The 26,705-nt window shown below is 36.9% G+C and overlaps 5 protein-coding genes across 7 annotated transcripts; 3 read left to right on the top strand and 2 right to left on the bottom strand.

Annotated features, from left to right (window-relative positions):
• Positions 1-5,622: 5,622 nt before the first annotated feature.
• Positions 5,623-7,965, top strand: LOC125188495 (probable protein phosphatase 2C 27). The gene is made up of 4 exons (XM_048085355.1): positions 5,623-5,947; positions 6,255-6,452; positions 6,895-7,106; positions 7,210-7,965. Exons 1-4 carry the CDS (start codon positions 5,810-5,812, stop codon positions 7,766-7,768), a joined length of 1,107 nt encoding a protein of 368 aa, XP_047941312.1. The 5' UTR covers positions 5,623-5,809; the 3' UTR covers positions 7,769-7,965.
• Positions 7,966-7,994: 29 nt separating this feature from the next.
• On the bottom strand, positions 7,995-10,476 carry LOC125188494 (putative glycerol-3-phosphate transporter 5). The gene is made up of 2 exons (XM_048085353.1): positions 9,354-10,476; positions 7,995-8,709 (listed from the first exon to the last, which is right to left on the bottom strand). Exons 1-2 carry the CDS (start codon positions 10,318-10,320, stop codon positions 8,165-8,167), a joined length of 1,512 nt encoding a protein of 503 aa, XP_047941310.1. The 5' UTR covers positions 10,321-10,476; the 3' UTR covers positions 7,995-8,164.
• A 3,936-nt stretch (positions 10,477-14,412) lies between these two features.
• On the top strand, positions 14,413-17,050 carry LOC125187071. The gene is made up of 6 exons (XM_048083581.1): positions 14,413-14,632; positions 15,053-15,853; positions 16,163-16,333; positions 16,412-16,557; positions 16,688-16,798; positions 16,870-17,050. Exons 1-6 carry the CDS (start codon positions 14,504-14,506, stop codon positions 16,925-16,927), a joined length of 1,416 nt encoding a protein of 471 aa, XP_047939538.1. The 5' UTR covers positions 14,413-14,503; the 3' UTR covers positions 16,928-17,050.
• A 159-nt stretch (positions 17,051-17,209) lies between these two features.
• LOC125187072 lies at positions 17,210-19,245 on the bottom strand. Of its 2 annotated transcripts, none has more exons than XM_048083583.1 (5): positions 18,821-19,245; positions 18,036-18,704; positions 17,870-17,949; positions 17,728-17,790; positions 17,210-17,623 (listed from the first exon to the last, which is right to left on the bottom strand). In XM_048083583.1, exons 1-5 carry the CDS (start codon positions 19,151-19,153, stop codon positions 17,416-17,418), a joined length of 1,353 nt encoding a protein of 450 aa, XP_047939540.1. In that variant the 5' UTR covers positions 19,154-19,245; the 3' UTR covers positions 17,210-17,415. The 2 variants fall into 2 exon arrangements, with proteins under 2 accessions (XP_047939540.1, XP_047939539.1); XM_048083582.1 differs by having other exon boundaries at positions 17,210-17,641; positions 18,821-19,243.
• Positions 19,246-21,859: 2,614 nt separating this feature from the next.
• Positions 21,860-26,705, top strand: LOC125186666 (alpha/beta hydrolase domain-containing protein 17B). Of its 2 annotated transcripts, none has more exons than XM_048083080.1 (5): positions 21,860-22,452; positions 23,220-23,256; positions 23,613-23,849; positions 24,457-24,504; positions 26,028-26,705. In XM_048083080.1, the coding sequence occupies exons 1-5, from the start codon at positions 22,133-22,135 to the stop codon at positions 26,490-26,492; spliced, it is 1,107 nt and encodes a 368-aa protein (XP_047939037.1). In that variant the 5' UTR covers positions 21,860-22,132; the 3' UTR covers positions 26,493-26,705. The 2 variants fall into 2 exon arrangements, with proteins under 2 accessions (XP_047939037.1, XP_047939038.1); XM_048083081.1 differs by lacking the exon at positions 21,860-22,452 and adding an exon at positions 22,955-23,117.

The following is a 26,705-nucleotide window of genomic DNA, read 5'->3' as shown; positions in this document are numbered from 1 at the left end:
GTCCCCCCGGACGCCATTCAAGCGTCAATGGGGGGAAAAAGATTATGAAAATAACACATGGGTTTTTTGGACTTGCCGGAAGGTTGTAAGACCTTGGGTGGTGATCCCGGAAGGGAAAAATAAAACGTGGGCTATTGAAAAGTACAAAGCTCCCTAGTTTAAAAAACTTTGGGGAAGGGTAGACTTCTTGAACCGTATTAGTTACAGAATCCTTCCCCGGTGCTTCTTGCGATTCCTTTACAACTTTAAACACCAAAGGATGTAAAAAAGCTTCAATGGTGAATTGGAGGAAGAAAATTTTTAGGAGAACTGGGGTTTTATTGGGCCAAAAAAGGAAGGTACAAACAGGGGTCTCATATGGATTAAAAAAAGCCCTTTTTGGCCTTGAAGTTTGCAATGTGATGTTGTAAAGGGTTCCTATCAAAGAGGTGATAAGTGTGTTTACATTAAGAACCAAATAATGGCCGTTTTTTGTGTCTTTAAAAGTGGATATATGTTGATTACAGCAATAGTGCCATTATCCCAGACCAAATATGTTGAATAGAAATTTCGAAAGAAAGAAAGTTAGTTAGGATTCTAAATCAAGATTAAAAAGGGAAACTTGAGGGGAAAAGCTTTTACCAAATTTATTACATTTAGAAAGTGCTTAAAAAATTTCCCCTTTTTGGGGCGCTAAAAATCCATTGGGAAACCCCCGTCTTTGAAAGCACACGGGGGAGCCCCGACTCAAGAAAATATCAAAGGGTCATAGGGAGTTTGATGTTTATCCCAACCGACCGACTTTCTTAGGTAATAGGCGGCCCCATTTACGGAACCCCCGCAAAGAACATTGGAAAGCTCTCGAGGGGTTTTTAGATACTTTGGTATACTCTTAACTTTAGCCAAAAAACCAAAAAATCCCCAATACTTGAAGGGTCGTGATCAAAAGGGTCTCGTTCAACTGTTTCGCAGGGGTATTTTTTTTGGGGGGGGGACTGTTTTGTGGGAAATCAAGAAGTAGACGGTATAGCTCGATCCACCATGGAACTGAGTTTTTCACTTTAGACAAAGCAAAAAAGCCGGTGGCTTAGAAACTTTAGAAATATTCCATGTTGGAAGAACCCCCAAGGGTTTATACACGTGATGCCTGACTATGAGAAGACATAGTGGCTTATACAATGGTAAGTCCGACATTTTCCGGGGACATATTCGTGAGGGTTGATCCAAGTGGTGTTTCGCATTGACGTAGGTCGGGGATAACTTAGCGGGTCGTTAACAAAAGTTTAAACGTGATCAAAGCATAAATTGCTAAAAGGAATTTAAAACCACATTTTAAAAGAAATTATAGGGTAACCCCCCCATCGATTGGGATCCCATGGGCTTGGTTCAATGGGAAAACAAAATATGACTCTGTTCGCTATCTAGACGACATAATGAGGTTTGATTTATAATTCTAAAACAATTAACTAAAGCGGTAAAAGTAAATAAAGCAAAAGATAAATTGTTGATTTGTGTATGAATGGATGTGTTTGGAGTCGTGTTTGAACACCTTTTATAGGCGTGAGTTCGAATCCTACTCGGACTTGTCTCGACGAGTCGTCGAGACTGTTCAGGAGTATTGTCACTTTCCGTCCAGTCGCTAACTTGCAAGATGCCGGCAAAAAGTTTCTGGAAAAATGGTGGTTTTCGGTGAGTCGGCGATATATACATATCCACATTTTTCATTCCGATTTCGACCAAGTTTCGACCCAAAAACTTCTAGTTCCTTTCTTTACTTCATTCTTCCCATGTTTTTGACGATTTTTCCACACACCGTTAAAATATATCAATCAATTCTTATCCTTAAATACGTGCAAATCCAAGCATATTATTATTAATTTTTAATTAATAATAATAATAATAATAATAATAATAATAATAATAATAATGAGAATAATATATTAATAAATGTTTTTCCTGTTTCTATTACTTTTAAATATTTTTAAATTTTCGAACACTATTTTCAGCTCTTGACGAATGAACGTTATTGTAGACTAGATTCGAAGGTTGAGTCATGAAAAGGGCTGAAAAATAAAAATATGCAGATAGAAATAAGAAAACAATGGCTGCTTGAGAAGAAGAATCACTTAGTGTAATGCGCCTCACTTATTACGTCAAATAAAAGTGCTAATGTTACTTTATTTAAGTCTAATCTTATGTGAAGTAACTGATATTAGTAGTATTTCATAAGCAAATATAGAAATGCTATTGGTAAATGACCTATAATAGTGTAACCTTCATTTATAAAAAGATGCTCTTAAGTCTTTGAGTAAAAATGTGTAGATCTCAATTAGTTGGATTATATGGAGCCACGGCGCATTCTTTTACATCCAATCTATGTATTTTGCTTCTAGTGTTATTTTTCAACTTTTTTTAAAGAATTTATGGTGCTTAATTTGTTGCGTATTAATGTTCTTTGCCGCGATAATTTTACATTTTCATAGACGTCTATATTCGTAGAAATATGATTTTTTTTAAGGCACAGCTACAATTTGTGGCCCTCTTTCATAACACTCAAGTCTTTCTCTAAAGCATTATCTTCAAATCAAAGAAATATTTTCATCTAGAAGATAATTGAATTCACTAATTAAGAGTCTCCAATATAAGTATTTTTATTCTAAAATAAAACAATTACTACTATATAGGTACTAACTGTAGGCTACACATCGCTCAAGAGGGAAAAAGTTCTCTTCTAATTTATATTAGTTATACTATCATTTTTTTTTACATTTGGAATAAAATTTATTTCTTCTTTTTCATTTTATAAATATTATGATAAGTTTTTCTCTTTATTATTATACTCAACAACGTTATCTAAAATGTTGGGACATTTAATAATTGTCATCTAAAATGCATGGAGTATTATAAAATATATTTTGGCTTTGCTATACGTGACTCGATCTTGCAATTCAAGGATCTTATCATTACATTACCACCACATGATTAATGAGCCATATCTAGAGAGTGTTACCTAAAAAGTTTGGAATAGATTTTTTTTCAAAAGAAAGATAAAGATATCAGATAGTTTACGTTTGATTCCATATTGTCAGTGTATTTTATTAAAAAGAATTACGTATATAGATAGTGGTTGTTTAATTTCCATCTCTTGTCGCAATAGCCAAAAGAGAAATCGGATGTCATTGTCTTTGCATTTCATGACGTGCACATGCATATGTGTGCATTCTCCTTTACGACAACGATTTGTTATTTTAATTAGCAGTCGTGGCCTAATTATTACCAATAAAATAGTTGTGTCTGAACCAAGTAAATTCACACTAAAACGGTCACTTTCAATACCAAACACAAACTATATTAATATTAATTATGTTTACCTGGAAATTAGTTTTATATCGTGCCTCGATTTCGTTGTAAGCTGCGGCAACACTCTCTAGAAAGGAATTTACTCGGAAAACTTTTCCTTGATTTTTAGGTCAAATTTATTAGATAATAAATAGAAAATTATTATTGATCATCTTTAAAAATGGAGTTAACATGTATATTGACATGCAATAAAAAATAAAGAAGAAAATATCATGTCGCCCTACTCAAACATGAAATTATTTTTATCTTATCAATTTAAAAATTCAAATTCAAGTTATCCTGTTTTCTAAATGCATGTATCTTATTTTATGTTTTGTAGGAAAAAAACACGCAATGGAATAAAAACAAAATATTTCTATGTACAAATATGTGTATTTATGTAATAGTAGTAACATTATAGATAAGCATGCTTATATATGAAAGAGTAGTGATAAACGTACGTATACGTACGTACATAACCGAACTTTTTTAAACATTTTACATTGAAAATCATTTTATAAACATTAATTGATTTAAAATAAATTTCATACTAATCATTTTGCAACACTTCAAGAAAGATTTAAAATTTATACTTAAATATTTGTATATTTAATAAAATATATATTTTCTACTAAATATTGTATATTAATTCAAATCATAGTCGAAATCATGCTACGATTCGACATAAAATTTCTATATCACTTCTTTATTATTGCTACATATATTACAATAAATAACAAAATTAATTTTTAATTAAATTCACTTAAATCTAAAATTTTTTAAAATATTATGTACATGTACAATTATGTACGTTTATGGTACGTGGCAATAGCTGATTTGGGAACATTCTCGAAATGCTTTACCTAACTAATGAGTAATGACATACTAGTATTAATATACTTGGAATTTGGAACCTAATTCGTACTCCATCCATTTTAAAAGTAATAAACGCATTTCATTTTGCACTTTTGTTTTAAAAAATTAATTATAAATAATTAAAGTGGAGAAAATATAAAGTAAGAGAAATAATATTATAGATAAGATTATTCTCTACATTACTCTTTCTCTTATTTTACTCTCTCTTCACTTTAACTATTTATTATTATTTTTAAAAACGAGAGCAGAAAATGAAATGATTATATTACCGTGGAACGGAGAGAGTAATATTTTTTTCTTAAGTTACATTATTACATACACTTGTACAAGAATTTTTTTTTTATTTTATTTGAAGATTTAAATTAATAGACAAGTCACCACCAAAGTCAATAGGATATCATTTAATCAAAGTGGCTGGCAGTTGAGCATAGAACGACCATCGCTCAACCAACTTTTCGATAAGTCTCATCACTAGGTATTCAAGATTGCTATTACTTGTATTAATTTAGGCTTAAAATTAACCATTATGGATATGAAGTATTTTAACAAAATGAATTGTTATTTAAAGGCAGATTGAACCTAAGAGGCTAAGACCCTTAATCTCATGAGATAACTACTCTATCACTACGTAATTAATATTAATATCCACATATTATATTAAGAGGATTCACCAAAAACAAAACCTCAAATCAAGCTTGACAAAAGAGAATATGCAAAAGTTTGAATAATTCCCCTAAATAAGATTATACCAATGCTCCTATTATGTAGTACTCCCTCCGTCCCAAGGTATTAGACCAACTTTCCTTTTTGGGATGTCCCAACATATTAGACTCATTTCCTTTTTTAGCAAAAAGCATTTACTTATTTTATTCTCCACCTACTTTTTTTCTCTCTTCTCTCTCCTACTTTTTCCCTCTCTCATACTTTACTCTCTCCACTTTAACTATTTAAATATCAATTCCTTAAATCACGTGCCCAAAAGAAGTGAGTCTAATACTCCGGGACGGAGGGAGTAGTATTTAGTTAGAATGGTAAATTCGAAAATTATTTGCACTCTCTGGAAAGGAAACAGAAAAAGTTAAAGAAATAAAGAATGATCAATAAACATACATGAAACTTGATAGCAAATGGAGTAAAATTTTAAAAACTGGGCAACACAGAATGTAATTTGATACTATGCCTTATAAAAGAAGAAACTCAAGTAAAAGAAGTAAAAATATAATCCAAATATAAGCAGACCAAACTCCGACATAAAAGAAATATTTTCCCCAAATTTACCACAACCAAATTCTTTAAGCCATAATTTTTTTACTATCTACTTTTATTTTTAAAAAGTAATTTTTATCACAAGATGATTTATTTTTTTACAATATCTCATATACTCTATAAATTTTACACTAAAATTTATATCCTTCCCCAGTTTCTGTGTTTATGAAATTTGTACCAAACTCTGTTTTTTGAAGCTCTTTCCAAATAATTTCGTAAGATAAGAATTATAGCTATAGAAAACAGAAATCCCAACTTCTATCTCTATTCACAGCTCATAAAACATATTCTTCGAATCTTCCCTCACCCAATCCAATCTAATTCACTGGTAAAAAAAATATCATACAAAATGTGTGTGCAAGATGCAGACAAACTGAGTGATGGAATGGAAGATATGACTCTTCCAATTGATGATGATGAAAGCTTGATTTCTCATTCTGGAGCTGATTCCAAGGAAAATCCATCCGCTGCCACAACCTCCTTTCCGGTAGGTAAAATTTGTTAATTGTTGCTCTTTTTGAGGCTTTAATTTGGCTGTGTTCATCTTAGTTGAGATCCAAGATGATTTGCCCCTTCTCTTTTTAGGTATTGGTTACATAAAATTTTGGGGATGGGAATAGGCGTTCAATCAATTGCTCTGCTACATAATTACTGTTTGTTTGTTTCCAATTTACATCTTCACACTTCATTTATTAAAGCCTTCTTTTGTCACTGAATTTTCTTGACTTGATTGAAGTGTTTTTCATAAACTTCTTATGAGCTGAAAAATGAAGATTACATCTTTTCCTTCACAGCTGGAGAGTATTTCCGAAGAATCGGCTATCTCAGACAAAACACATGTGTCGAACAATTTTCTGCCTGTCCTTCGGTCTGGGGTGTGGTCGGACATCGGAGGCAGGCCGGATATGGAGGACACGCATGTTTGTATTCCCGACTTAGCTAGGAGTTTCGGTTATGCTGCACATGCTGAGGAAGCTATGTCCTTCTATGGGGTAAATTCTTTAAATTCACCACTTTTATTGCTTTTTAGACATGTGAAATACTTTGTGATACTCATTCAAAACTGATCAAGAAGTAGATTCTCTAGCTCATTTCCGTGGTATATGGCCAGTCGTGTTGCTGAATTGTGCTTTGCCGTGTTCGTAGAATTCCTTCATGTAGCAAATTATACACTGCCAAATTTATCCCAGTCTTATATTGTTGTCCGGTAGAAGGCTCTCTCTTTTTTAATCGAACGCATACTTTTATTCGGTATATTATCTTACTTGAGAGGAGTTGTGTTTCGTTATCATTCTTAGAGATAACATTTTCTAGCCAGATCTCTGAAGTCTGAACTCAAGACAGAATGTATGTAATCGAAGTTCACGTTTACATGGCATAAATCAGATCATAAGTGTGACAAAACAAAACAAGTTCATCTCTCTCTTTTGGCAGGTGTTTGATGGACATGGTGGAAAGGGTGCAGCTCAGTTTGCACGGGACCACTTGCCAAGAATTATTGTCGAGGATGCTGACTTCCCATTGGAACTCGAGAAAGTGGTTGCGAGATCTTTCATGGAGGCTGATGTTGCATTTGCCAAGTCTTGCTCTGTTGAGTCCACACTGTCGTCTGGCACGACTGCACTAACTGTGATGATACATGGCAGGTAAAAGAGCAGTTGAGTGCGGGTCTTTGCAATCGTAACTGACAGCATTTTCAATCTCTATAACTGATTGTTCATTTGCTAAATATGGTGTAGTTTTGAACAGGTCATTGCTAGTAGCAAATGCTGGAGATTGTAGAGCTGTTTTATCCCGATGTGGAGTTGCTGTGGAGATGTCAGAAGATCACAGGCCTTGCTGTGCAAGCGAAAGGAGGAGGATTGAATCAGTAGGCGGGTACATCGATGATGGTTATCTAAACGGGCAGTTAGGAGTGACCCGAGCTTTAGGCAACTGGCATATCAAAGGACTGAAAGAGGTTGAAAGCGGCGGGCCTCTGAGTGCAGAACCAGAACTAAGGCTAACGACACTTACCAAGGAAGACGAATTCTTGATAATTGGAAGCGATGGAATATGGGACGTCTTCATGAGCCAGAACGCGGTAGACTTTGCTAGGAGGCGGCTCCAAGAGCACAACAACGTGAAGCTGTGCTGTAAGGATCTTGTGAATGAAGCCAAGAAGCGAGGGGCTACTGACAATTTGACAGTAGTGATGGTGTGTTTTCACTCGGAACCACCACCTCCGATTGTGGTTCAAAGGCCTAGAGTTCGAAGGTGCATTTCTGCAGAAGGGCTTCAGAGCCTCAAATTCCTGCTTCAAGGCTAAATTGGGCCTGAAACAATTTTTCCAAAATTTATCCATTCTTCTCACAGGTAACAAAGTATGGATTATGATAATAATTTGATGCTGTGAGCAATTTGTAAATATATGCATATTTATATCGATACCCGATTCTTCCTTCCACATCGTTGTCGAGTGGTTGCATAATCGGGGAGTAATCACGAGGATATTGTTGTATGTTATTGTCAATGGCTTAAAGAAGAAGAAAATATTAAGGCAACGATTTTGTATTCAAATCTCTGAAATCAGATCTCTGGAATGTATATGCTTCTGAAAATATACACTTCCTAACTATACCTTTAAATGCACACAAAGAATGAAGCCACATTAAGCTATGAATACAATTGGAAAAAGAATACAAACAAATGTGGCATGATCACCTTACCTATCAACTATGCTAAGCCATAGCCATCTGCCCTCATTCAGCTTCCCCTTAATTTCATTCTTGACAACACGAATCAACAAACACGCAGCACAAGAAATCGAAACAATAAGCATGAAGAAAACGCTATTCCATCCTCTAGTAGAAATATATCCAGCCAGAAGAGGGCCAAGAGCAGCACCTACAGAACCGGTGCCATCTATGATTGCTGTAACGGTAGCTAATGCACGGGAGCTTCCTCTAATCATGCTCTGGGTGCCAAGATCAGCAGCGACTGCGGTTGTTATCAGCGAGTAGGGTCCATTTACGAGTAAGCCAGATGCAAACATCAGTGAAATGTTCGTGAACATTGATATGCTTCCATAAAGGCGGTAAGAAATAAGGGCTGGAATGGATAGCAGTAAAAATATAACTGATGTAGCACCACGAGCCTCAATCATATCTGATACGTAACCTGCTGAAATTCCACCAAAAACACCTCCAATATCAAAGATCGTCGAGAGAATCCCAGCTGTTTTATGAGACAGATGCACACCAGCAACAGCTGCAGTTTACATGAACAAAACAAAGGCATGATAAGGAACATCAGTGGGCAATTTTATTAAGAAAAAAGAACGATGAACATGAGAATTAAAAAAAATCAATGTAAAAACACATTGGCAACTTTATTAAGAAAGCCAAATAATTTACAGATAGAAATTTACAGAACCTTTGACATCATAAGAATTCATGAGAAATGATAAAAGATAATGGACTTAGGTAGCTGAAAATTCATGCATTCGCACTAATGGAAGTCAGTATGTAACTATGCATTAACGGCCCCCAAACAAAAATGCACCAAAAAACACTATCGTGAAAATGTTCATAGAGAAGAGCTTAAAATCCACATCTCATCCTAATTATCTTTAGGCATTGCAATAGTTTTTCAGCTACAGATTTAGGTATCTCAAAGAATGATCTATAAACAATCCATAAACTTCTCATAACTAAAAGAAATTAGAAGCTGACTCCTAAGACATGTCCGAAACTAAGCAGTTCATAAAACTGAAGTTGGCATCCGAAGCAAGAAAAACAGCATTCACAACTTTTCAGCATGTTCAATAACAAATTTCCAGGACAAAAGAGCAAGTGAAGTGGCATAAAAATCCACCACTAAATATGCAATGCACACTCGAAAAGATGAATTACCAGTGTTCCTAATGTAAAATGGCAACCAATACAGGAACGTATAAGCCACCAGCTTGGAAAAGAACAAGCAGAATGCAAAAGACGCCACATTTGGCAACCTCCACGCATCCAAGAAACCAATAGCAGCCAAACCCCCATCATCCTCACTCTCCACCACATCCACATCCACATCCCCGTTCTCAACTTTCCTCGACTCAACCAACGCCACCCCCTCCACATCAGACTCTGCATTCTCCCCGGGCACCTCAAACCCCACGATTTCCGGGTGCACAACAAGGAACAAGTAGACGAAAACCGCCACAGCCATGATCAGAAACCCGGGGAGGAGAAACGACCAGCCCCACCCAAACCCCAGCACAGATGAAGCCACCACTGACCCTACAATGTTACCCACAGAGGTGTGTGAATTCCACACCCCCATGATCAACCCCCTTTTCGATTTACCGAACCAATTCCCCACCACCGCCACCACGCACGGCCATCCAATCGATTGGAACAGGCCACACAGCAATTGAATCATCAAAAAAGCCCTAAATGAATGCAAATCGAGAAAATACCCTAATCCGAAAATCGTGACGAAAATGCCGCTCCCAACCATCCCAAAAGTCAATAGAATTCGCAAATCGACGGTGTCCCCCAAATGACCGGCGAAATACATGCCGATGGCGTAAGCCAATAGGAAGGAGAGATCGAGCTCGCCGAGACGGTGCGGGCCGTCGGGGCCATCGAAGGGGGCCCAGCCGGTTCCATTCTCGGTTGGTAGGGTTTGGTTGAGTGGGGTTGTGAAAATGGCTTTGACGATGCTGGGGGGTTTACGGGAAGCATGGAAAGCGGCGTAGGCGGAGAAGGTGAGGAGGAGGACCAGAAGCTGGTGGAATTTTCGTGATCTATCGGCGGCGGGGAACAATCGGAGGCCTGGCGGCGGATGTGGCGGTGGGGAAGGGGTTATGGTCTTCAGTTGCATCATACTACTACTGTTCTCAGATCAAAATGGCTAGTTTGGTTGATCGAATTTGTTCTTCATTCCAAACTTCGTTGAAAATTTTCAATCGGATTCTGCTGTCGTAGGGATTCAGATTTTGACCATTTGTCAGATATTTTGATTACATCTTCCCATTTTTTAAAAACGTCATGAATTTTAGGAGAATAAATTTAATGAAGTACTCCCGGAAGACAAAAAAATTACTCCCCCCCTCCCCCTTAATTTGTTACCATCCGATCTAGCACGGATTTTAAGAAATATAATAGAAAATGAGTTGAAAAAGTTAGTGACATGTGAGTCCTACTTTTATATATTACTTTTATAATAAAATGTGAGTGAAAATAAGTTAATGGAATATATGGTCAACTACCAAAAATGATAAAAGTGAAAGATGACAAATTTTTAGGGACGGACGAAAAAGGCAATAGGACAAATTTTCAGGAACGGAGGAGTCCTATTAGTACAAAAAAAGTCTCTCACGGGAAAGAAATTTGCTGAAAATGAAAATTTTCTACTTTTATAAAATGGATCATAATGAAAATACCTATTTTTATAAGGATAGAAAAGAAAAGAAACCTAGAGTTAGAATTTCGTCAAGGATATTCGAGAGCTGACTAGGGGTTGCTTAATCGGTTCTTGGTTAACTAGAATCAGAACCGGAACTGGAATCGAATCAGAATCGGTCAATTTTTTGATATGACAGGTTCTAAACCGAAACCGGATTAAATTTAATTTATATTTTATAATTTCATATGAATATAACTAATATACTAACACTATAGGGTGTGATTAATTGCTAACTTTCTTAAGTTGCTAACTTGCTAACTCATCAATGTTGTGTATTGAAAATGTCAATACGGTGACATTAAAATGTCAACACATAATTTTGTTGAACTTCAATATAATATGTTGATATTATGTGTTGACATTTTAATGTTACCGTATTGACATTTTTAATACACAACATTGATGAGTTAGCAAAGTTAGCAATTTAATTAGTTAGCAATATAACACACCCCCTAACACTATTATTCAAGTTTCTTAACCCTATTTTAGAATTTAGATATTGACTTATCGAATACTTTTAGGCCTTGGACTTTAATAAGGTAATTAATTGCTTAAAGTTTTCTATATTGGATGATGAATATTGTTGCTTCGTTAGTTTGTATTGGACTTATGTTAGTTTGTATTTTTAGCTATTAAATTCATGAATTTTTATATTTTCAGATGTAGGATTATTATTTTTTTCGGTATTGAATTATTTAAATTATTATTCAAGTAAAAATTTAATTACAATTAGATGGTAAACCGGTTCTTTGGTTCCAAACCGGATCCGGTCGGTTCTTAACCGATTGGTTCCAAATCGGAACTGATCGGTTCCGGTTCCAGTTCTTGAATTTAGAAGATATTGTAACAGGTCAATCGGTCTGGTTCTAACCGAAACCGGCCTAATAAGCACCCCTAAGTTGTTTTGTGGAGCTGGTCGTTCACTTGAGATTTAGCTAGAAATCAATAGGGAGAATACAGAAAAAGATTAAAAAGAGATACTCTATCCGTCCCACAATAGGAGCTCTTAATGTGAGCATGAGTTTTAAGAAATGTAAATAATAGTGGGTTCGAAAAGTTAGTGGAATATATGACCCATTTTTTTTATATTGGTTATAAAATGTGAGTGAAGTGAGTTAGTGGAATGTGAGATTTACTTACCATTTACGGTAAAAATGAAGTGTGACTCTTATTATGGGACTGACAAAAATTGCAAAGTGTGACTCTTATTATGAGACGGATGGAGCAGAGGAGATGATCGTTGAAGTTGCAAGCTAAAAATAGTCTTGAGAGTTTCACCGTCCATTCATCTGTTTTGAGTTCATATTGTTATGTGTGTAGTCGATTGGATTTTGAATAAAGTTATGGTTTCTTGTCCATGGATGTAGATCAATATCGACCGAACCACATAAATCTTGAGTCGCATTTGATGTCCTTGACTGTTTGTTTATGTAACAGTACATAATCAAAGATTTTAATATTTTTCATTAAAAATTAATTTTTAAATAGTAGTACGGAGTATTAATTAATTAAAAATATATTACTTATTAATCATTTTGCAACAAATTAGGAAATAATTTAAATTTTAAGTTAAATTATAGTATTTGCATATTTAATATTATTTTTACTGAATATTGTAACTATTTCGAACAAGCTCGAAATTATGTTAAAATTTGACTTAAAATTTCCATATTATTTTGTACTACTAAACTAAATTTATAATTAAATCTAATTAAATTTAAAAATTAAAAGTATTATATTTACGTACAATATATGTACATTTTTTTTATGTAGTTTTGATTTCTAACATGATATTTGCATTTGTGTTAATGCACTATTTCGACAAGTTTGGTTAAAAGGACTACATGGCTATTGTGTTAATGCACTATTTCGACAGCCCGTGCATTTTAATTTCGACTAATTAGAATCAATGTTAGGCCATCCAGGCGCGGACGATGCGACGGACGATGCACACGCGTTTTCAATTAAAAATTTAATTTTATTCAATTTTCAAAACCTATAATATGCCTCACTTTTTCCTTCATTTTTCACTCCTTTCAATCTCAAATTCATACTACATTTTCTACATTTCAAACAAAATGAATCCCGAAGATTACCTAAGTCTGAATAGTCTGATGTTCGGTGGTGCACGATGGCCGGGTACAAAACCCGATAAATACCGGCCATTCGACACCAACGCCCAGTACGATTCTGACTTCAGCACGGACTCGTACGGGCTGTCAGACAAGGAGCCTTCTCGCAACCGCACACCCGCCGTCGTCGTCGCGTCGGGCTTCGCCACCAAGACGAAGTGGACCAAAGCACGAGCCCAGAAGTTGCCGCAAACGGCGGTGTGTGATGAGTTCGCCCCGGGAAGGACGAACTACGTCACGGAAGAATCCATCGTCTTGACGAGATGTTGGATTGATGTTTCAGAGGATCCGGTGTTCGCCAACAACCAGAAGGTTACTGCGTATTGGGAGCACATCGCCGAAAAATACAACGCGTCCAAGCCGCCGACCGCCAACAAGCGCCAATGGGAGCAGCTCCACAAGCACTTAGACCAAATAAAGAAGCAGATCAATTTGTTCGCGGGCGGTACGACAAGTGCGAGAGGGAGCAGGCCAGCGGCGAGAGTCTTGCGGATGTGCGCGACAAAGTGGTGCAGTCGTACATTTCATTGTACGGCGAATTCAAGCACTACCAGATTTGGGCGCTCTTGAAGGGGAAGCAGAAGTTTGTTGGTGGTGTGCTTCCCCAATCGACGGCGGTGAAGAAGAGGGCATCAAAGTACACCTTCACTGATTATACAAGCAGCGAAAGCGGCGCATCTCCAATAGTCCCTCAACCATCCGGTGTTCGAGGATGAGAGTTCCGGCACACTGATATCCACCCGGTGTCCCCCGGGCAAGGGCAAGGCGACATCCTCCGCTGTCGCGCCGCCGCCGACGCCCCCGAGTGCGACTTCGGTTGCGACACATGCCTACACAGATTTGGTGGCCTCCTCCGACTACAGGACGTTGTTGGAGGCGCACAACGCTCTGATGCAGGTTACCAACTCGGCTCAAATCGAAGGCATCCAGCGGATGATCGATGGCCTCAGCCGCAAGTTGAGACTACTCTAGACTAGCCTCCTTTTTTATATGTAGTGCATTTTTTTTCTTAATTTCTTATTTTGTAACTTTTTTTTAATTAAGGAAATATAGGATTTTCCCTCGTGTTGTTTTATTTATTTATTTTGTTTGATATATTTGCATTAATTATATAAATACAACATATAAGTAAAAAATGGTTAGGACGGGCTATAGCTTGCCCCATTGTGATACCCTTACAAATTCATAATTTTTATCAAAAAATTTTATCAAAATTTAACATGTATACAAATTATAATTGTCATATTTCATGGATCTTTGATCATATTTACAATACCATTACCAACGAAATAGATAGAGCGATTATCTTTCATTATGCATATAAAAGATGGAGGCTTCATCGCTAACACAAGCCTACTTTCCAGTTCAACATCTTCATTCCAAAATATACACACAAAAATACGTAAATTTTGTGTGTATATGGAGAATGAAAAGGTGCCCCAATAACAATCCATCATAATTCAAATAAGATGGGGTTAGGCGCCAGCCATCTGGGAGGCTCGCCCCCTTCTCATCGGCCCCGGCCCCGTCGCCCCTCGATCAGACGCACCATCTCCTCATTTCTCTTATGCGGCGCCTCCCCGCCCCGCTCCCTCGCGGTATTCATTTCAATTTATGCTTTCAATTTACTTGAACGATCAATCGTCGTTTTAGGCATTATCGTAAACTGTCGAGTGAGATTTCTATTGTTAACTTGCCCTCTCTTACTCAATTTTGTATGAATTGACATTTGATCGCCTATGGAATCGGAAATTATGTTTCTGTTTATATGATCGCATAATATGTAGATTTGATTTGATGGCTGTGTTGCCAGTTTGATGTTACAATCAGATCAGATGACCTTTTATAGCTTTAATTTGCAGCTACTTGATAGTAATGATGATAAATTGGGATCAGGTTGATTGATGATTTGTTGTTAAACTGCTTATTCCAATACAGCACTTCTGCTTCTAATTTTCTATGCATAAATACTGAGAAAAATTGTGATGATTTTATGGTTAATTCAATGTCTGATGTAGGTGGAGGATTGTCCAGCTGAGTTATTGATGAATTCAGCAGAAATTGGTGGTGGAGAGAGGTTGAATGGAAAAGGAAAAGGTCCTCGTCTTTCCATGGGTAGGAAAACTTGTCTAGTTGACGATGGCATCACAAAAAACGGAAGATGCACAGCTGGAAATGAAATCGCAGCACTCAAAACAGTCTCAGGTGATGGAGATAAATGTAATTGCTCGTCAAAATGTGGGGATATGATTTCTTGTTCATCCACTGCCAGTTCTAGTGATGATGGCACTGCAAGTACTTCTTCCTCCATAGATCAGCCATCTCCAGACACTGTAATAGCTAAGTTTGATGCTTCCAAGGACATTACCAGCATCACAAGCAGTGATTCTTCTCCGATTTCTCTAGATGAAGTTTCAGCAGGAAACAGCATTGCTGAGGCTATTGATTCTTATTCTGAAGATACTTCTTTTTATCATGATTCACCCGTGGCTTTCCACTTAATGCACGATCGGGGATTGATACCTTTGACTTCAGGATTTATAATATTAGGGAGAGAAGAAAGCAGGCAAGAGGGGACTCTGCGTCACGGAGATCTAATGAGTGCATCCTCAAACAGTTTAACGAGTGTATCCCCAGATAGTCATGATATAAGGAATTATACATCATTTTCATTTTCAAGAAATACCGTCTTTTCAACAAGTGGATCTGAATACTCAAGATCTCCAGATGGCTCTCACCGTGATTTAACAGATTTCTTTAGCACCAGCCTTCATGGAAGTTTCATGTCTCTTGGAAGTGAGATACATGGAAGTAATGAGGTATTACTTTGCTTCCACTTTTAAAATTATAAACTTTATTGAATTCAGAGAGGTTTAGTTCCATGTTATGCTCAATTCTGCTTCACTCTTTAAGAATTAGGAATATGATGCAATTGTTATCTTCTTTCTCTCTTCCACACCCAAGTAACTTGTCTGTCACTTACACAACTTAGTCATTAAATGGTTATACATGTCGGTCAATCTTTATTTAAAATATGCATGCATAAATTTTTATCTCATTAGTCATATTCTCCTATAGTGCATTCATTGGGACCTCTAATGGTAGTTAAAGTTTCTTGTTGTGTACAGTTAGGGGAAAGACGCCATGGCAGTCTCGATACATCGGATTCTCCGACTGATGTCTGCCCTAGAAGGATACATGCTGGTAGCTCATGTTCATGCCGATTTGGTTTATCAGCAGAGGAGTCTGGCTCACGAGCAATTTCTCGAATGGTCTTTCTTTCCCAAACATGGTTTGAAGTAATCTTCTGTGTCAGACTGTTCGAGTTGTATATATACATGTGTGTATTGTTATGGTTCATTACGTGCATTTTTTAGGTGCTTGACCAAATACACCACCAGCAGCCCATGTCTATTTCCTTGTCTGTGGTCTCACAACCAGCTCCAGAATCAGTTGTTGCCTCGTTGCCAATGAAGATTTACGGAAAGGAAAAAATATTGGAATATGAAGAGGATATCTCACAGTATGTTTCTACTTTCTACTGTTAACCCAAATGAACTGAGAAGAAATTACAAATGACGGAAATTTAACAAACTCGCATTTGCTTCCTAAATTGAAATATCAGATTATCCCGTGACCATGATGTGATGCAGGTGTCAGATTTGCCTGGGATCCTATGAGGATGGAGACAAGATACGTATACTTCCATGCCAACACGAGTATCACATGTCATGTGTGGATAAATGGCTCCAAGAGGTTCACGGGTAAGTTGTCACGCCTAGCCTACCCGCTTGTATGTCTTGATTTTAATAGACTTTGTGCCGCCTCCTTGCAGTGTCTGCCCACTCTGCCGAGGAGATGTTTGTTCAAATTTAGACACCCTTCCCCGTTAGTATGTTAGGTAAATGGTGGAAGTTTTTCAGAGGTGAAGATTTCTTGGAATTATTCATGCCTGTTGTTGAATGAGAAAGAATGTTGATGGTATATACCAATGGAATATTTCGATGCTTGCATAATCTTGCAATTTTTCCTAGGCAATAACATGTCTTGTGAATTTTCCCCATCCCATCTATTCTCCGTTGAATTCAGCGCAGCTGGAGAGCTTGACATGTGCACCGGAAAATCTCAACGAACAAATCCAAGGCTTTGGAAGTAAAAATTGTAAAGAGTCGAGAGACCGAATAAAATCATATAATTACAGGAAAACATATATAGGACGTATAACATTTGTGCAAAATCAATATTTGCTATGAGATTGTATGATACAATTGCTTTTCTTCTTTACAAACAAACACACAGTGACATAGGGTACTTTTATAGAACATAACATGGCTTCTGGTTGTTGAAAGATTGTGCCGATTCAGATATCGGCTTCAACATGTTACATGTCGAAGAAGGGATTATATCTAAAGCCCTTATCGATGCTGCTATTGTTAAAAGATGTGCGCGAAGCCGTCCTTGAGGCTTGCTTCGTAAAGTATGAGGACTGATCTTGAGGAGCAAACAGATTTGGATGCGAGTTTTCATCTTCATCATCAAACGTGGTCCATCTTTTCGAGTTGCGTTTCTCTCTCGCCACAACTTGGCTGCTGCGGTCACAACTTAATCTAAATTATCCACAAAAGATGAGAGCAACAATCACAATCAGTTTCAATACATGAGCTAAAGAAGTGAGAAACAGTCATTCACTTACTTTGGTAAACCTTTTTTCAGCTCAGCATTGTCGACTGTGTGACAACTATCAGAGACTTCATCTCTGACATATCAAAGTAGACAAAACTGGTCAGAATGACAGATTCATATAGTAGTAGATGATGCCAAAATGAAGTGCTTACGAAAGATGAACGCGTGTACTTCTTGCGTTGAGTTCTGTTTGGATTCGCGACAGTTCCTTCTTCACGTTCTCTCCAAATGCCTACAAGCAAAGAGTTATTATATCAGCTATGCAATCTCAAACATAGCCAATGACAAGAGTAGTTATGAAGGAAATTGGGTTGTTACCTCATCTAAAATACCATCTGTTGGTAAACCATTCTTGTTCTTCATCTTCTTGGTTTGTGGTTCCTTTGTGTCATCTGATTTTTCAGGTAGAGACAAGAGTGTCCTTTCATCCTCCACATTGCCTTTCTTCCATATCTTGAATCCCCATGTTTTCTTCACTGTTTTTCCACTTTCTTTGTTGTTATCATCATTCTCCTCTCTTTGAAAGATTGCCATAAATGGTTTCCTCTTCCCTTTCTCACTACTACAGAGTTGCCTCTCAGATTCAGGTACACTTTCCATCAAGAAAATAGACTTGGATTCATTGCAACCAGCATTCCAAAAGGGATTTTCAGTAGACCTCAAAAGCTCATTCCCCTTCTGATCTTTATTCCTTCGATCCGACTCACTTGTATTCTTGTCCTCCTTCAACTTCCCGTACTGATTGGGCGATACGAAATCCAAAACCGAAGAAGCCCCTTTTGCTCTCTTTGATGCTGATCTCACCAAGCATTTCTCTTCCTTCAAATCGATTACAGACCACTCTTCGTTCGAAATCTGTTTCTGCACCCCACGAACCGTCACATCCGTTTCCTTAATCTCGGCCCCCTGAACCGCTAGCCTCTGCAACAAAGGCCTCTTTGAAGCATGATACTCATCCTCAGATATGCAATTAGCATAGAGTAACTCCTAAAAAGGAAAAGGATCTGTTAAAGCCAAATTTGTAAAAGATCAAAGCTGCAATTGGATTCAATTATGTAGCACACACCACCAAAATCGAAATCTAGAAAAATTAGGAATAAAACCTGCAAGAAGATGAGCTTATCCCTTAGAATCACGGGGGGCTCATAATCGAGGGGAGAGGCGATGAGGGTTTCGAGAAGATGAGCTCGGAATGCAGAGACCTCATCTTCCTGAATAATTCCCTCTTTACAGAGTCCCATCAAATTATGCATCTGGTGGAAGGACTCCTGCTGCCACTTGAGCTGATCCGACTGATCCTTGGCCCGCTGCTGCTCGGCTGCAGCAATCGCAGGCATCCGCTTCTTCTTCAACGAGAACGGGAGGATGCTCTTGCAGATGGAGGTCATCGAGTCGTGCAGCGATGTGTAGTATGTGGGCTTGTACGCGTACGCCATTTTTCTTTGATTTTTTGCTCCGATTCACCTGTGTTTTCTTTTATTGTGAAGAAATTTATAGTTGACTAGTTTTGCACAGTTTGGTGATGGAAATGAGGCTTTGGTGTAACAAGCTTTTTGAATTATGGTTAAAACGGTAATGTTGAACTAGCCGTTGGGATTTAAACGTTGCGTTGATTTGAAATAGCGACTGATGGGCCGTCAGTTTGGGCTAAACTTACTGAGTTTTGGGCCATTAAATATATCAATTAGTGGGCCGTCAATTTGGGCCATCAAATGAGGTGTGATTGTCGTAAACAAATCTAAATTTAGTGATTTTTCTAGCTAGTTTTTAAAATTAGGGGATGAATTAGAATTTAACCAATTTTTTAATTTCACGACAAATTTTATGAGTTGTAATTCACTTTATAAAATATTCAATTCATAAGCAAATTAATTTTGAAAATATTATTTTTTAGCTCCATTTTTGTGTTTGAGTTGGATTGTTGTTTAAAAGCAGCACCGAAATAGACTGATTTTTTGGTAAGAAAAGAAAAAAGCTACGTTGCATTTCCTCGAAATATTACTCCGTGTTGTACTGAATTCAACGAATGAAGTATACTCCCTCCGTCCCCCCGTTAGCAGTCACAGTTTGACCGGACACGAGTTTTAAGAAATGTAAAGAAAAGTTGGTTGAAAAAGTTAGTGGGATGTGAGACCCATTTTTTTATATTAGTTTTATAATAAAATGTGAGTGAAGTGAGTTAGTGGAATGTGGGACCTACTACCATTTATAATAAAAATGAAGTGTGACTCTTAATTGGAGACGAACCGAAATGTAAAAGTGTGACTCTTAATCGAGGACAGGGGGAGTATTATTTTATCACACCTTTGCGACACGCTTTCCTAAATTATCTCCTTTTTTGTTCCATAAAAAAATACTACTACTAGTCTTCTTTATTTCAAGTTTGGTATATCCCACAAAAATATGATAGAAGGAAGAAAGGAAAAACTCATCGTTCATTCTTTTTCCTACCAATCAAACTAATTCTTAATTTTCTTAATTCTATAGGGTTGAATAAAAATTCAACATCCATTTTAGTAGGTATTTTTCTCCTAAGAAAGAACTTCATTATTCACAAATAATGCTCTAATAATTCTATCTTTTATCTTTCTCATACTTTACCAATTTCACAATTTGTGTCTGTCGCCAAATGATTGCAGTATTCGGCTACATCATTTTTACATTTTTTTACGAAAGAAGGGGTAACATCTATGTTGTTTGGACTTTTTTGGAAGAATTATGATGGAAATTATCTTAGACCATGTTTGGTAGGGGTGAATTAGTCTATATGCATATATTTTGTGAGAAATTCAGCGAAATCTTAATGATTTATGGAAGTAAGAAATTAATGTCATAGATGCAATTTTTTTGTGGTGTTTTAAGAAAGAGCTCGATATTTTTGTAGCAAAAGATGATGCGGTCACCCCAGCCGCCCCACACCCCGGCCCGACAGTTTGTGAGGGGGTTCAATCAGGGTACACAACGGCCCGTTAGAGAGGAGGCCTTCAATCCACTGTCTTGACAGGAGGACATCTCTCAAGGCCTCACACTTGTGCCTAATAGATGGAAGCTCCCACACGCCAGTAGTGGGATTCGAACCCAGCTCCTTGTAGCAATATCTGTTCCTCTGGAACCAACTGCGCTAAGTCCCTGCGGGCAAGAGCTCGACATTTTTGTTCTTATGTATCGATGATGTTGCAATACATTTTGCTCATTCCTTTTAACCTATTAGGCTTGTGTAGGTAAAATCCAATTTATTGCCTTTGAAACTTATTTCCGTTTTTTTTATGATTGCAAATGAAGTTGAAGGGGAGATGGCCCAGAAACAGAATATGAAATACAGGATTTACAATTGAGAAAAAATAAATTTAAATGAAAAGGTTTCGTCTTCTTATAAACTTTAGCTCCGAAAAACATCTCTCATTATATCCCACTAAAAATGAAAGAAGAGATAGAAAGAAAAAGAAAAAAAAAGGCGAAAAGTAAGAATATAAATCACATGATTGATACTTCCTCCGCCCCCCATTTATAGTCCCATTTGGATTCCGCATGAGTTTTAAGAAATTGTTGACTTTGTGAAGAAAATTGGAGAAATGAATTAATGGAATGTGGACCCCAATTTTATATATAAGTTTTATAATAAAATATGAATGTAATGATTTAGGTGAATGATGAGGTCCATTTACTTAGAATGAGAAAAGATAAATGAGACATTAAATCGCCGACACTCCAAATGGTAAAATGGGACCTCATTTAACGGATGGAGGAGGAAGTACCATTTAATTTAATTTTTTAAAAATACCCTCTATAAGCCAAAATTCACAAGTCACTAAAATTGATTTTAAAAAATCTGATATTATATTTGTGCAAAACACAGAGATCAGATTCCATTTTCTGAAGTTCACTTTTACTTATAAAGTAAAATGTTTAATAACTATATAGAAATAGGAAGTCCAAATCCACCGATATATCAGATCCAATGCAAAACCAGCCTACGCTATTCTAGATCAGCACCAACATTGTTTGGTTGCATTTGTGATTTTTGTCTGCTTTAGTAATTTTTGAACAAAAAAAGAATACACTGTAAAATCATTTTTGCTCAAAATTGAAACTCACGGACTTGAAAAAATATTTGTAATCATCATATGAAGAGAAGAAAAGAGAAGAGGGAGAGAAGTCCTTTCTGTGTATCTGACCAGAAAAATGTCGTCTTCCACTAGAAATAGTTTTTAGTAGCATCAGACACTGTGATTGCTGACACTCTATTAATTATTTCCCATTTCTTTATCACTATTTTTCACACTTCCCCGGCTATTTCCCTTCACCTCAAAACCAGCTTCATTGCAGTAGCAAACAATCACAGATTCAGCCCCAAATTGAAGCACACACACACATGCATTCATGACCACAAACAACGCTCCTCACTAATTGAGTAAATGGGTTGTTTGGTGTCACAACTCGCGGCCAAATTCGCCTTCTTTCCGCCGACGCCGCCGACTTACCAGGTCAAGAAGAGGGACGACGGCAAGCTCGTGGCGGTCTCCGCCGCTTCCTCGCTCCCAATCGCCATTGACGACTCTTGCCTCGATGTCCTGTCTGTCCACACCAAGAGGGGCAACAAGATTGTAGCTTTTTACCTGAGGAATCCCTCCGCCCGCCTCACTGTGTTGTATTCCCATGGAAATGCAGCTGATCTGGGCCAGCTCTATGACCTCTTTCTCCAGCTCAAAGCCAATCTCAGGGTTAATCTTATTGGGTAATTTGAAATTAATTCAGTTTGCCCTATCTATTGTTTTCCATTTTTACTCTAGTTTTCCTTTTAAATTTTCTGCTTATTTATTGGGCTTAGATCTGAAATCTTGATTTTTAGTTGACAAAATGGCGACCTAATTGGGTTTAATTGGTGTTGCATTTTCCTTCTTTAATGTTGGCACTGTGCTTATTTTGATGTGAAAGTGATTGGGCTTTCACTAAAAGGTGATCTTAATGGTACCTTGAGATTGTGACATCTTGTTCACTTCTCAGTGACTTTCATGTTGCTCTTAATTTTTGCTCTCTTTATGTTGCTTTCATTTCTTTTACTATTATCTTTCAGCTTTTGTGAGATTGGATGATTACAAAGCCTTAAGTACAAGGCATTGATCTGTCTCACCTTTGCTTCTTTTCCAGCAGGGTGTTTTTAGTCAAAACTTTATTTGTTGTCTTACAAATCTCTTGTGGATGCATATTATTCTTATGAATTAATTAATTCTTAACTTGTCTGACCATCTTACCCCTCAAATACACAATCCTATGAATGCCCCCATGGATGTGCTCTTCAATATTTCTTTGCTCAATGATTACAAGGGAATTAGCTTGTTCATCCTGCTCTTCAATATCTGCCTCTTTCCCCACGTTTTGCGAATACCTTCCTTTTCTGATGTGTGTACTGTAATGCAATAGATGGACTCTTGCAATTTAATGATTTACTCTTTCTTTGATTAGTTTATTGCGTTACTGAGTTAATTCTATCCAAATTTGCAGGTATGACTATTCTGGTTATGGAGCTTCAACCGGTAAGGTAAAATTCAATGAACTTAGTCCCGTCATTAACTGATGTTCATAACCGCATAGTTTTGGAAGGTGCTGAAAGAAAATTGGCTTACATAGCCTCGCTTGTAGTAATTATATTTAATTCGGTTTTGGAACATTTAGTAGTCAGTCTCATAAGTCGCTGTATGCTGATTATTATTATTAAGAAGTTTAATAAATACTAGAAATCAGCCTGTTACGGACCTTTTGTTTGTTTGTTTCTGAAGCGTCTTAATAATGTTTCCGAATGAGTCTGGTGGGTTCCAGTCCTGATTTGTTCAACTCATAAATTAAGTATCGTTCTTCTAGTTAGATATAAATACTTTGGCTTTCTATAACTCCCAGCCTAGTGAATATGACACATATGCGGACATCGAGGCTGTATATGAGTGTCTTCAAACAGAGTATGGGATTAGCCAGGAAGATCTAATTCTATACGGGCAATCAGTTGGAAGTGGCCCCACACTACATTTAGCAGCTCAGTTACCAAGACTAAGAGGTGTAGTTTTGCACAGTGCCATCCTATCTGGACTTCGTGTGCTTTGCCATGTGAAGTTTACCCTCTGCTGTGATATTTACAAGGTTAGTAGTTTTACATTTCTCGAAAAAAAACATATTTACTATTTACATGGTTAACATGTGGCAGTGCTACAATCATGGTTGCACTGCCTCTTCTGATCCGATGTGCCCCCTTACTAGTGATATAGTGTGATTCTTTGATGGTTCATGGTTGGACTTTTTGAAATATGGGACATTGTATTTAAATCCTTAAAAATATTTTCTTCTTCGTCAAAACTTTCTTGCTCTAAAATCGCTAGATAGGTGGAATTTGTATCTTACTGGTCATTACGAGTTTAGATACCCATTTAACTAACGAATAAGGTACTGCTGCGGCTCAGCTATTTCTTGTTTGTACGCATTGGGATGATCTTTTTGTAAATGTGTCAGTTGTGATTAGTAAGTGAAATCAAAATTCATGGTGGTTGTGATATGATCCTTGGCTGCATCAGGTTGTTTGTGCGTTGAAAAATATGTTTAGTAATCTGTTTTGAAGCATTCTTCCGAGAAAACCCTTTTGTGATGTGATTCTACTCTTGGTACTTTTTTACAATATTCGATATGATCAGAATCTAATTGACCTTTCTACCTTTTATTTGCTGTCAGTTATTAACTCCACTAAATCTTGCAGAATGTAAAGAAAATTCGAAAGGTGAAGTCTCCTGTGCTTGTTATACATGTAAGTTTCTAGAATCTCTTCGACACTAGACATTTTGTTTTTTACATCACAACTTAATCGATGCTGAGTGGTTGTTTATCTTTTTTATCTTTTTTATCTGTGCTCTTTGGTTTTATGTAAATTTAGTACGTGGGCTTGTAGACAATTTCAAACTATATATTACTAGAAAAGGCTTAAACTAATGAAGGTGATTCCTAGACCAATTCCAAAATTAGGAAACTGCTTAAAGTCAAAATCTCACGATAATCCGTACTCTTGTGCTGCATAAGTAACTACATCCATACGTACTTTAATAGCAGTATTGCACTAACGGAAGGAAATTGGATGGTTTCCGTCCTTGAACATTTTCCCCATTAGTAGCTCCAGAGGCATAGTTCATTAGCACATGCTTAAGTATGGAGAAATACTAGTGTATTTTCACTTTGGAGCTCCGTCAATGGAAATATTTTCCATTGCCGTAATCTCAGGTGCTTTCTCCATAGGCCCCCCAATTCCTTTTACCTTTTTACTAACTCTGATATTGTTTCTTCAAGAAAAAGTGCCAATCTATTATAGCTATTGAAGTTTGTCCACGTTGATAGTTTGATATGTTAATAGCTCCCTTAGTTAATTATAAACTGCACTTCTTTATTCCTAGAAGTTGCTTTTAGCTTGGTCGGAAGATACAAACCTCTATATCTAATCAGGTTGAATTAAGTTTTACTTAGTTTCTCAAATTCCAAGCAATTATCGCTAGAGTAGATATAGAAATTTGTCGACGCCAGCAAATATTGAACATCGACCCATATGTCAAAATGTTTCTCTTGGTGAGGTCATCAAAGCATTGCCCTTGATTTCTCAAATGAAGGGCTTGAATAATGGGATTGAATTATTGGGTTGTCGAATTTGAGGAATATTTAATTGCAAGAAATTGATATGCATAGTAGTACTTGTTTGCTATATTTTAAAAATCTGGTTGAAATTACTAACTGGATCATAATCTAGGATTTAAATGACAGTCATCCCAATTATTATCATTCTTTTTGACCAAATTAGTAATTTCAACCAGATTTTTAAAATGTACTGTAGCAAACAAGTACTATATACATAACAATTTCTTGCAATTAAATATTCCTCAAATTCGACAACCCAATAATTCAAATTCCCATTATCCCTTCATTTGAGAAATCGAAGGCAATGCTTTGACGACCTCACTAAGAGAAACATTTTGATATATGGGTCGATGTTCAATATTTGCTGGCATCGACAAATTTCTACATCTAGTCTACCGATAATTGCTTGAAACTGCTCCGGCAAAATCCATCGTCCTCTTTTTAAGATTCTTAAACTTAACATAATAAGATCCTTTTTCATTGTGTTTATTTCAGCAGTGATTATATCATGTACTCTGACACATAACTATAAAGCTAGCCACGCTAATGATTCCTCTAGCTGTTTTTTAACCGTGTTTTATAATGCTTTTGTTAACTGACAAATGATGTTCGTTTATTGAGTATTTTCCATGTCCTTACGATAATTTACAGGGAACAGATGATGATGTTGTAAATTGGTTGCACGGTAATGGTTTATGGAAAATGGCACGGGAACCATACGAGCCATTGTGGATCAAAGGAGGCGGCCACTGCAACTTGGAGCTGTACCCGGATTATATTCGCCATCTTTGTAGATTTGTTCAAGAAATGGAGAACATGACTACTGAAGTTCGATTGAGGAAAATCAGGCCAACTCTGGCTCTACAGAAGAGGTGGAAATGTACCTCAATGTGTTGTGCTGATAAATGCTGTATAGTTAAAGTTAGAAGACCGAGATGGCCACAATGCTTGAACCTCAGTTGCATAAAGAGGCCGAAATGTGCGGGGTGGAGGCTGCCAGGATGCCCGTCGTGCTTGATTCCTAGCTGCACAGGTTTGTCGTGTTGGTGCAAGAAATGTTCGTGCCGGTGTACAATATGCTCGTGTTTGTGTGCTGCCAAGTGCTCTTGTTGGTAATATTATTGGTGGGTATACAAAAACATTTGGACTAAGCTTAGACTTTGTACAGATTGCTTTTCTGTTAACATGTAGTAGTACTAATGGTGCACTAGTCTGATAATTGGTATGTTTAGGAATTTCAAGCCAATTAGTACATCATTTTGTTCTTCTTGCTTCTACTAATTAACGATTGTAACTCTGTTTCTTGCATCAATGTCTATTATCCATAAA

Source organism: Salvia hispanica, chromosome 5, assembly GCF_023119035.1.
Source record: "Salvia hispanica cultivar TCC Black 2014 chromosome 5, UniMelb_Shisp_WGS_1.0, whole genome shotgun sequence".
NCBI lineage: Eukaryota > Viridiplantae > Streptophyta > Magnoliopsida > Lamiales > Lamiaceae > Salvia > Salvia hispanica.
This window is presented reverse-complemented; position numbering and strand designations above follow the sequence as displayed.

Coding starts and splice junctions, on each gene's coding strand:
- LOC125188495 (XM_048085355.1), top strand. CDS start 5,810: ATGTGTGTGCAAGATGCAGACAAACTGAGTGATGGAATGGAAGATATG. Junction 5,948..6,254: donor CTGCCACAACCTCCTTTCCG/GTAGGTAAAATT, acceptor TTTCCTTCACAG/CTGGAGAGTATTTCCGAAGA. Junction 6,453..6,894: donor AAGCTATGTCCTTCTATGGG/GTAAATTCTTTA, acceptor CTCTTTTGGCAG/GTGTTTGATGGACATGGTGG.
- LOC125188494 (XM_048085353.1), bottom strand. CDS start 10,320: ATGATGCAACTGAAGACCATAACCCCTTCCCCACCGCCACATCCGCCG. Junction 8,710..9,353: donor ATTTTACATTAGGAACACTG/GTAATTCATCTT, acceptor TGTAAACTGCAG/CTGTTGCTGGTGTGCATCTG.
- LOC125187071 (XM_048083581.1), top strand. CDS start 14,504: ATGGGGTTAGGCGCCAGCCATCTGGGAGGCTCGCCCCCTTCTCATCGG. Junction 14,633..15,052: donor CCCCGCCCCGCTCCCTCGCG/GTATTCATTTCA, acceptor TGTCTGATGTAG/GTGGAGGATTGTCCAGCTGA. Junction 16,558..16,687: donor TATGAAGAGGATATCTCACA/GTATGTTTCTAC, acceptor GATGTGATGCAG/GTGTCAGATTTGCCTGGGAT.
- LOC125187072 (XM_048083582.1), bottom strand. CDS start 19,153: ATGGCGTACGCGTACAAGCCCACATACTACACATCGCTGCACGACTCG. Junction 18,705..18,820: donor ATAAGCTCATCTTCTTGCAG/GTTTTATTCCTA, acceptor TTTCCTTTTTAG/GAGTTACTCTATGCTAATTG. Junction 17,950..18,035: donor CAGATGGTATTTTAGATGAG/GTAACAACCCAA, acceptor CTTTGCTTGTAG/GCATTTGGAGAGAACGTGAA.
- LOC125186666 (XM_048083080.1), top strand. CDS start 22,133: ATGGGTTGTTTGGTGTCACAACTCGCGGCCAAATTCGCCTTCTTTCCG. Junction 23,257..23,612: donor ATGGAGCTTCAACCGGTAAG/GTAAAATTCAAT, acceptor TATAACTCCCAG/CCTAGTGAATATGACACATA. Junction 24,505..26,027: donor CTCCTGTGCTTGTTATACAT/GTAAGTTTCTAG, acceptor GATAATTTACAG/GGAACAGATGATGATGTTGT.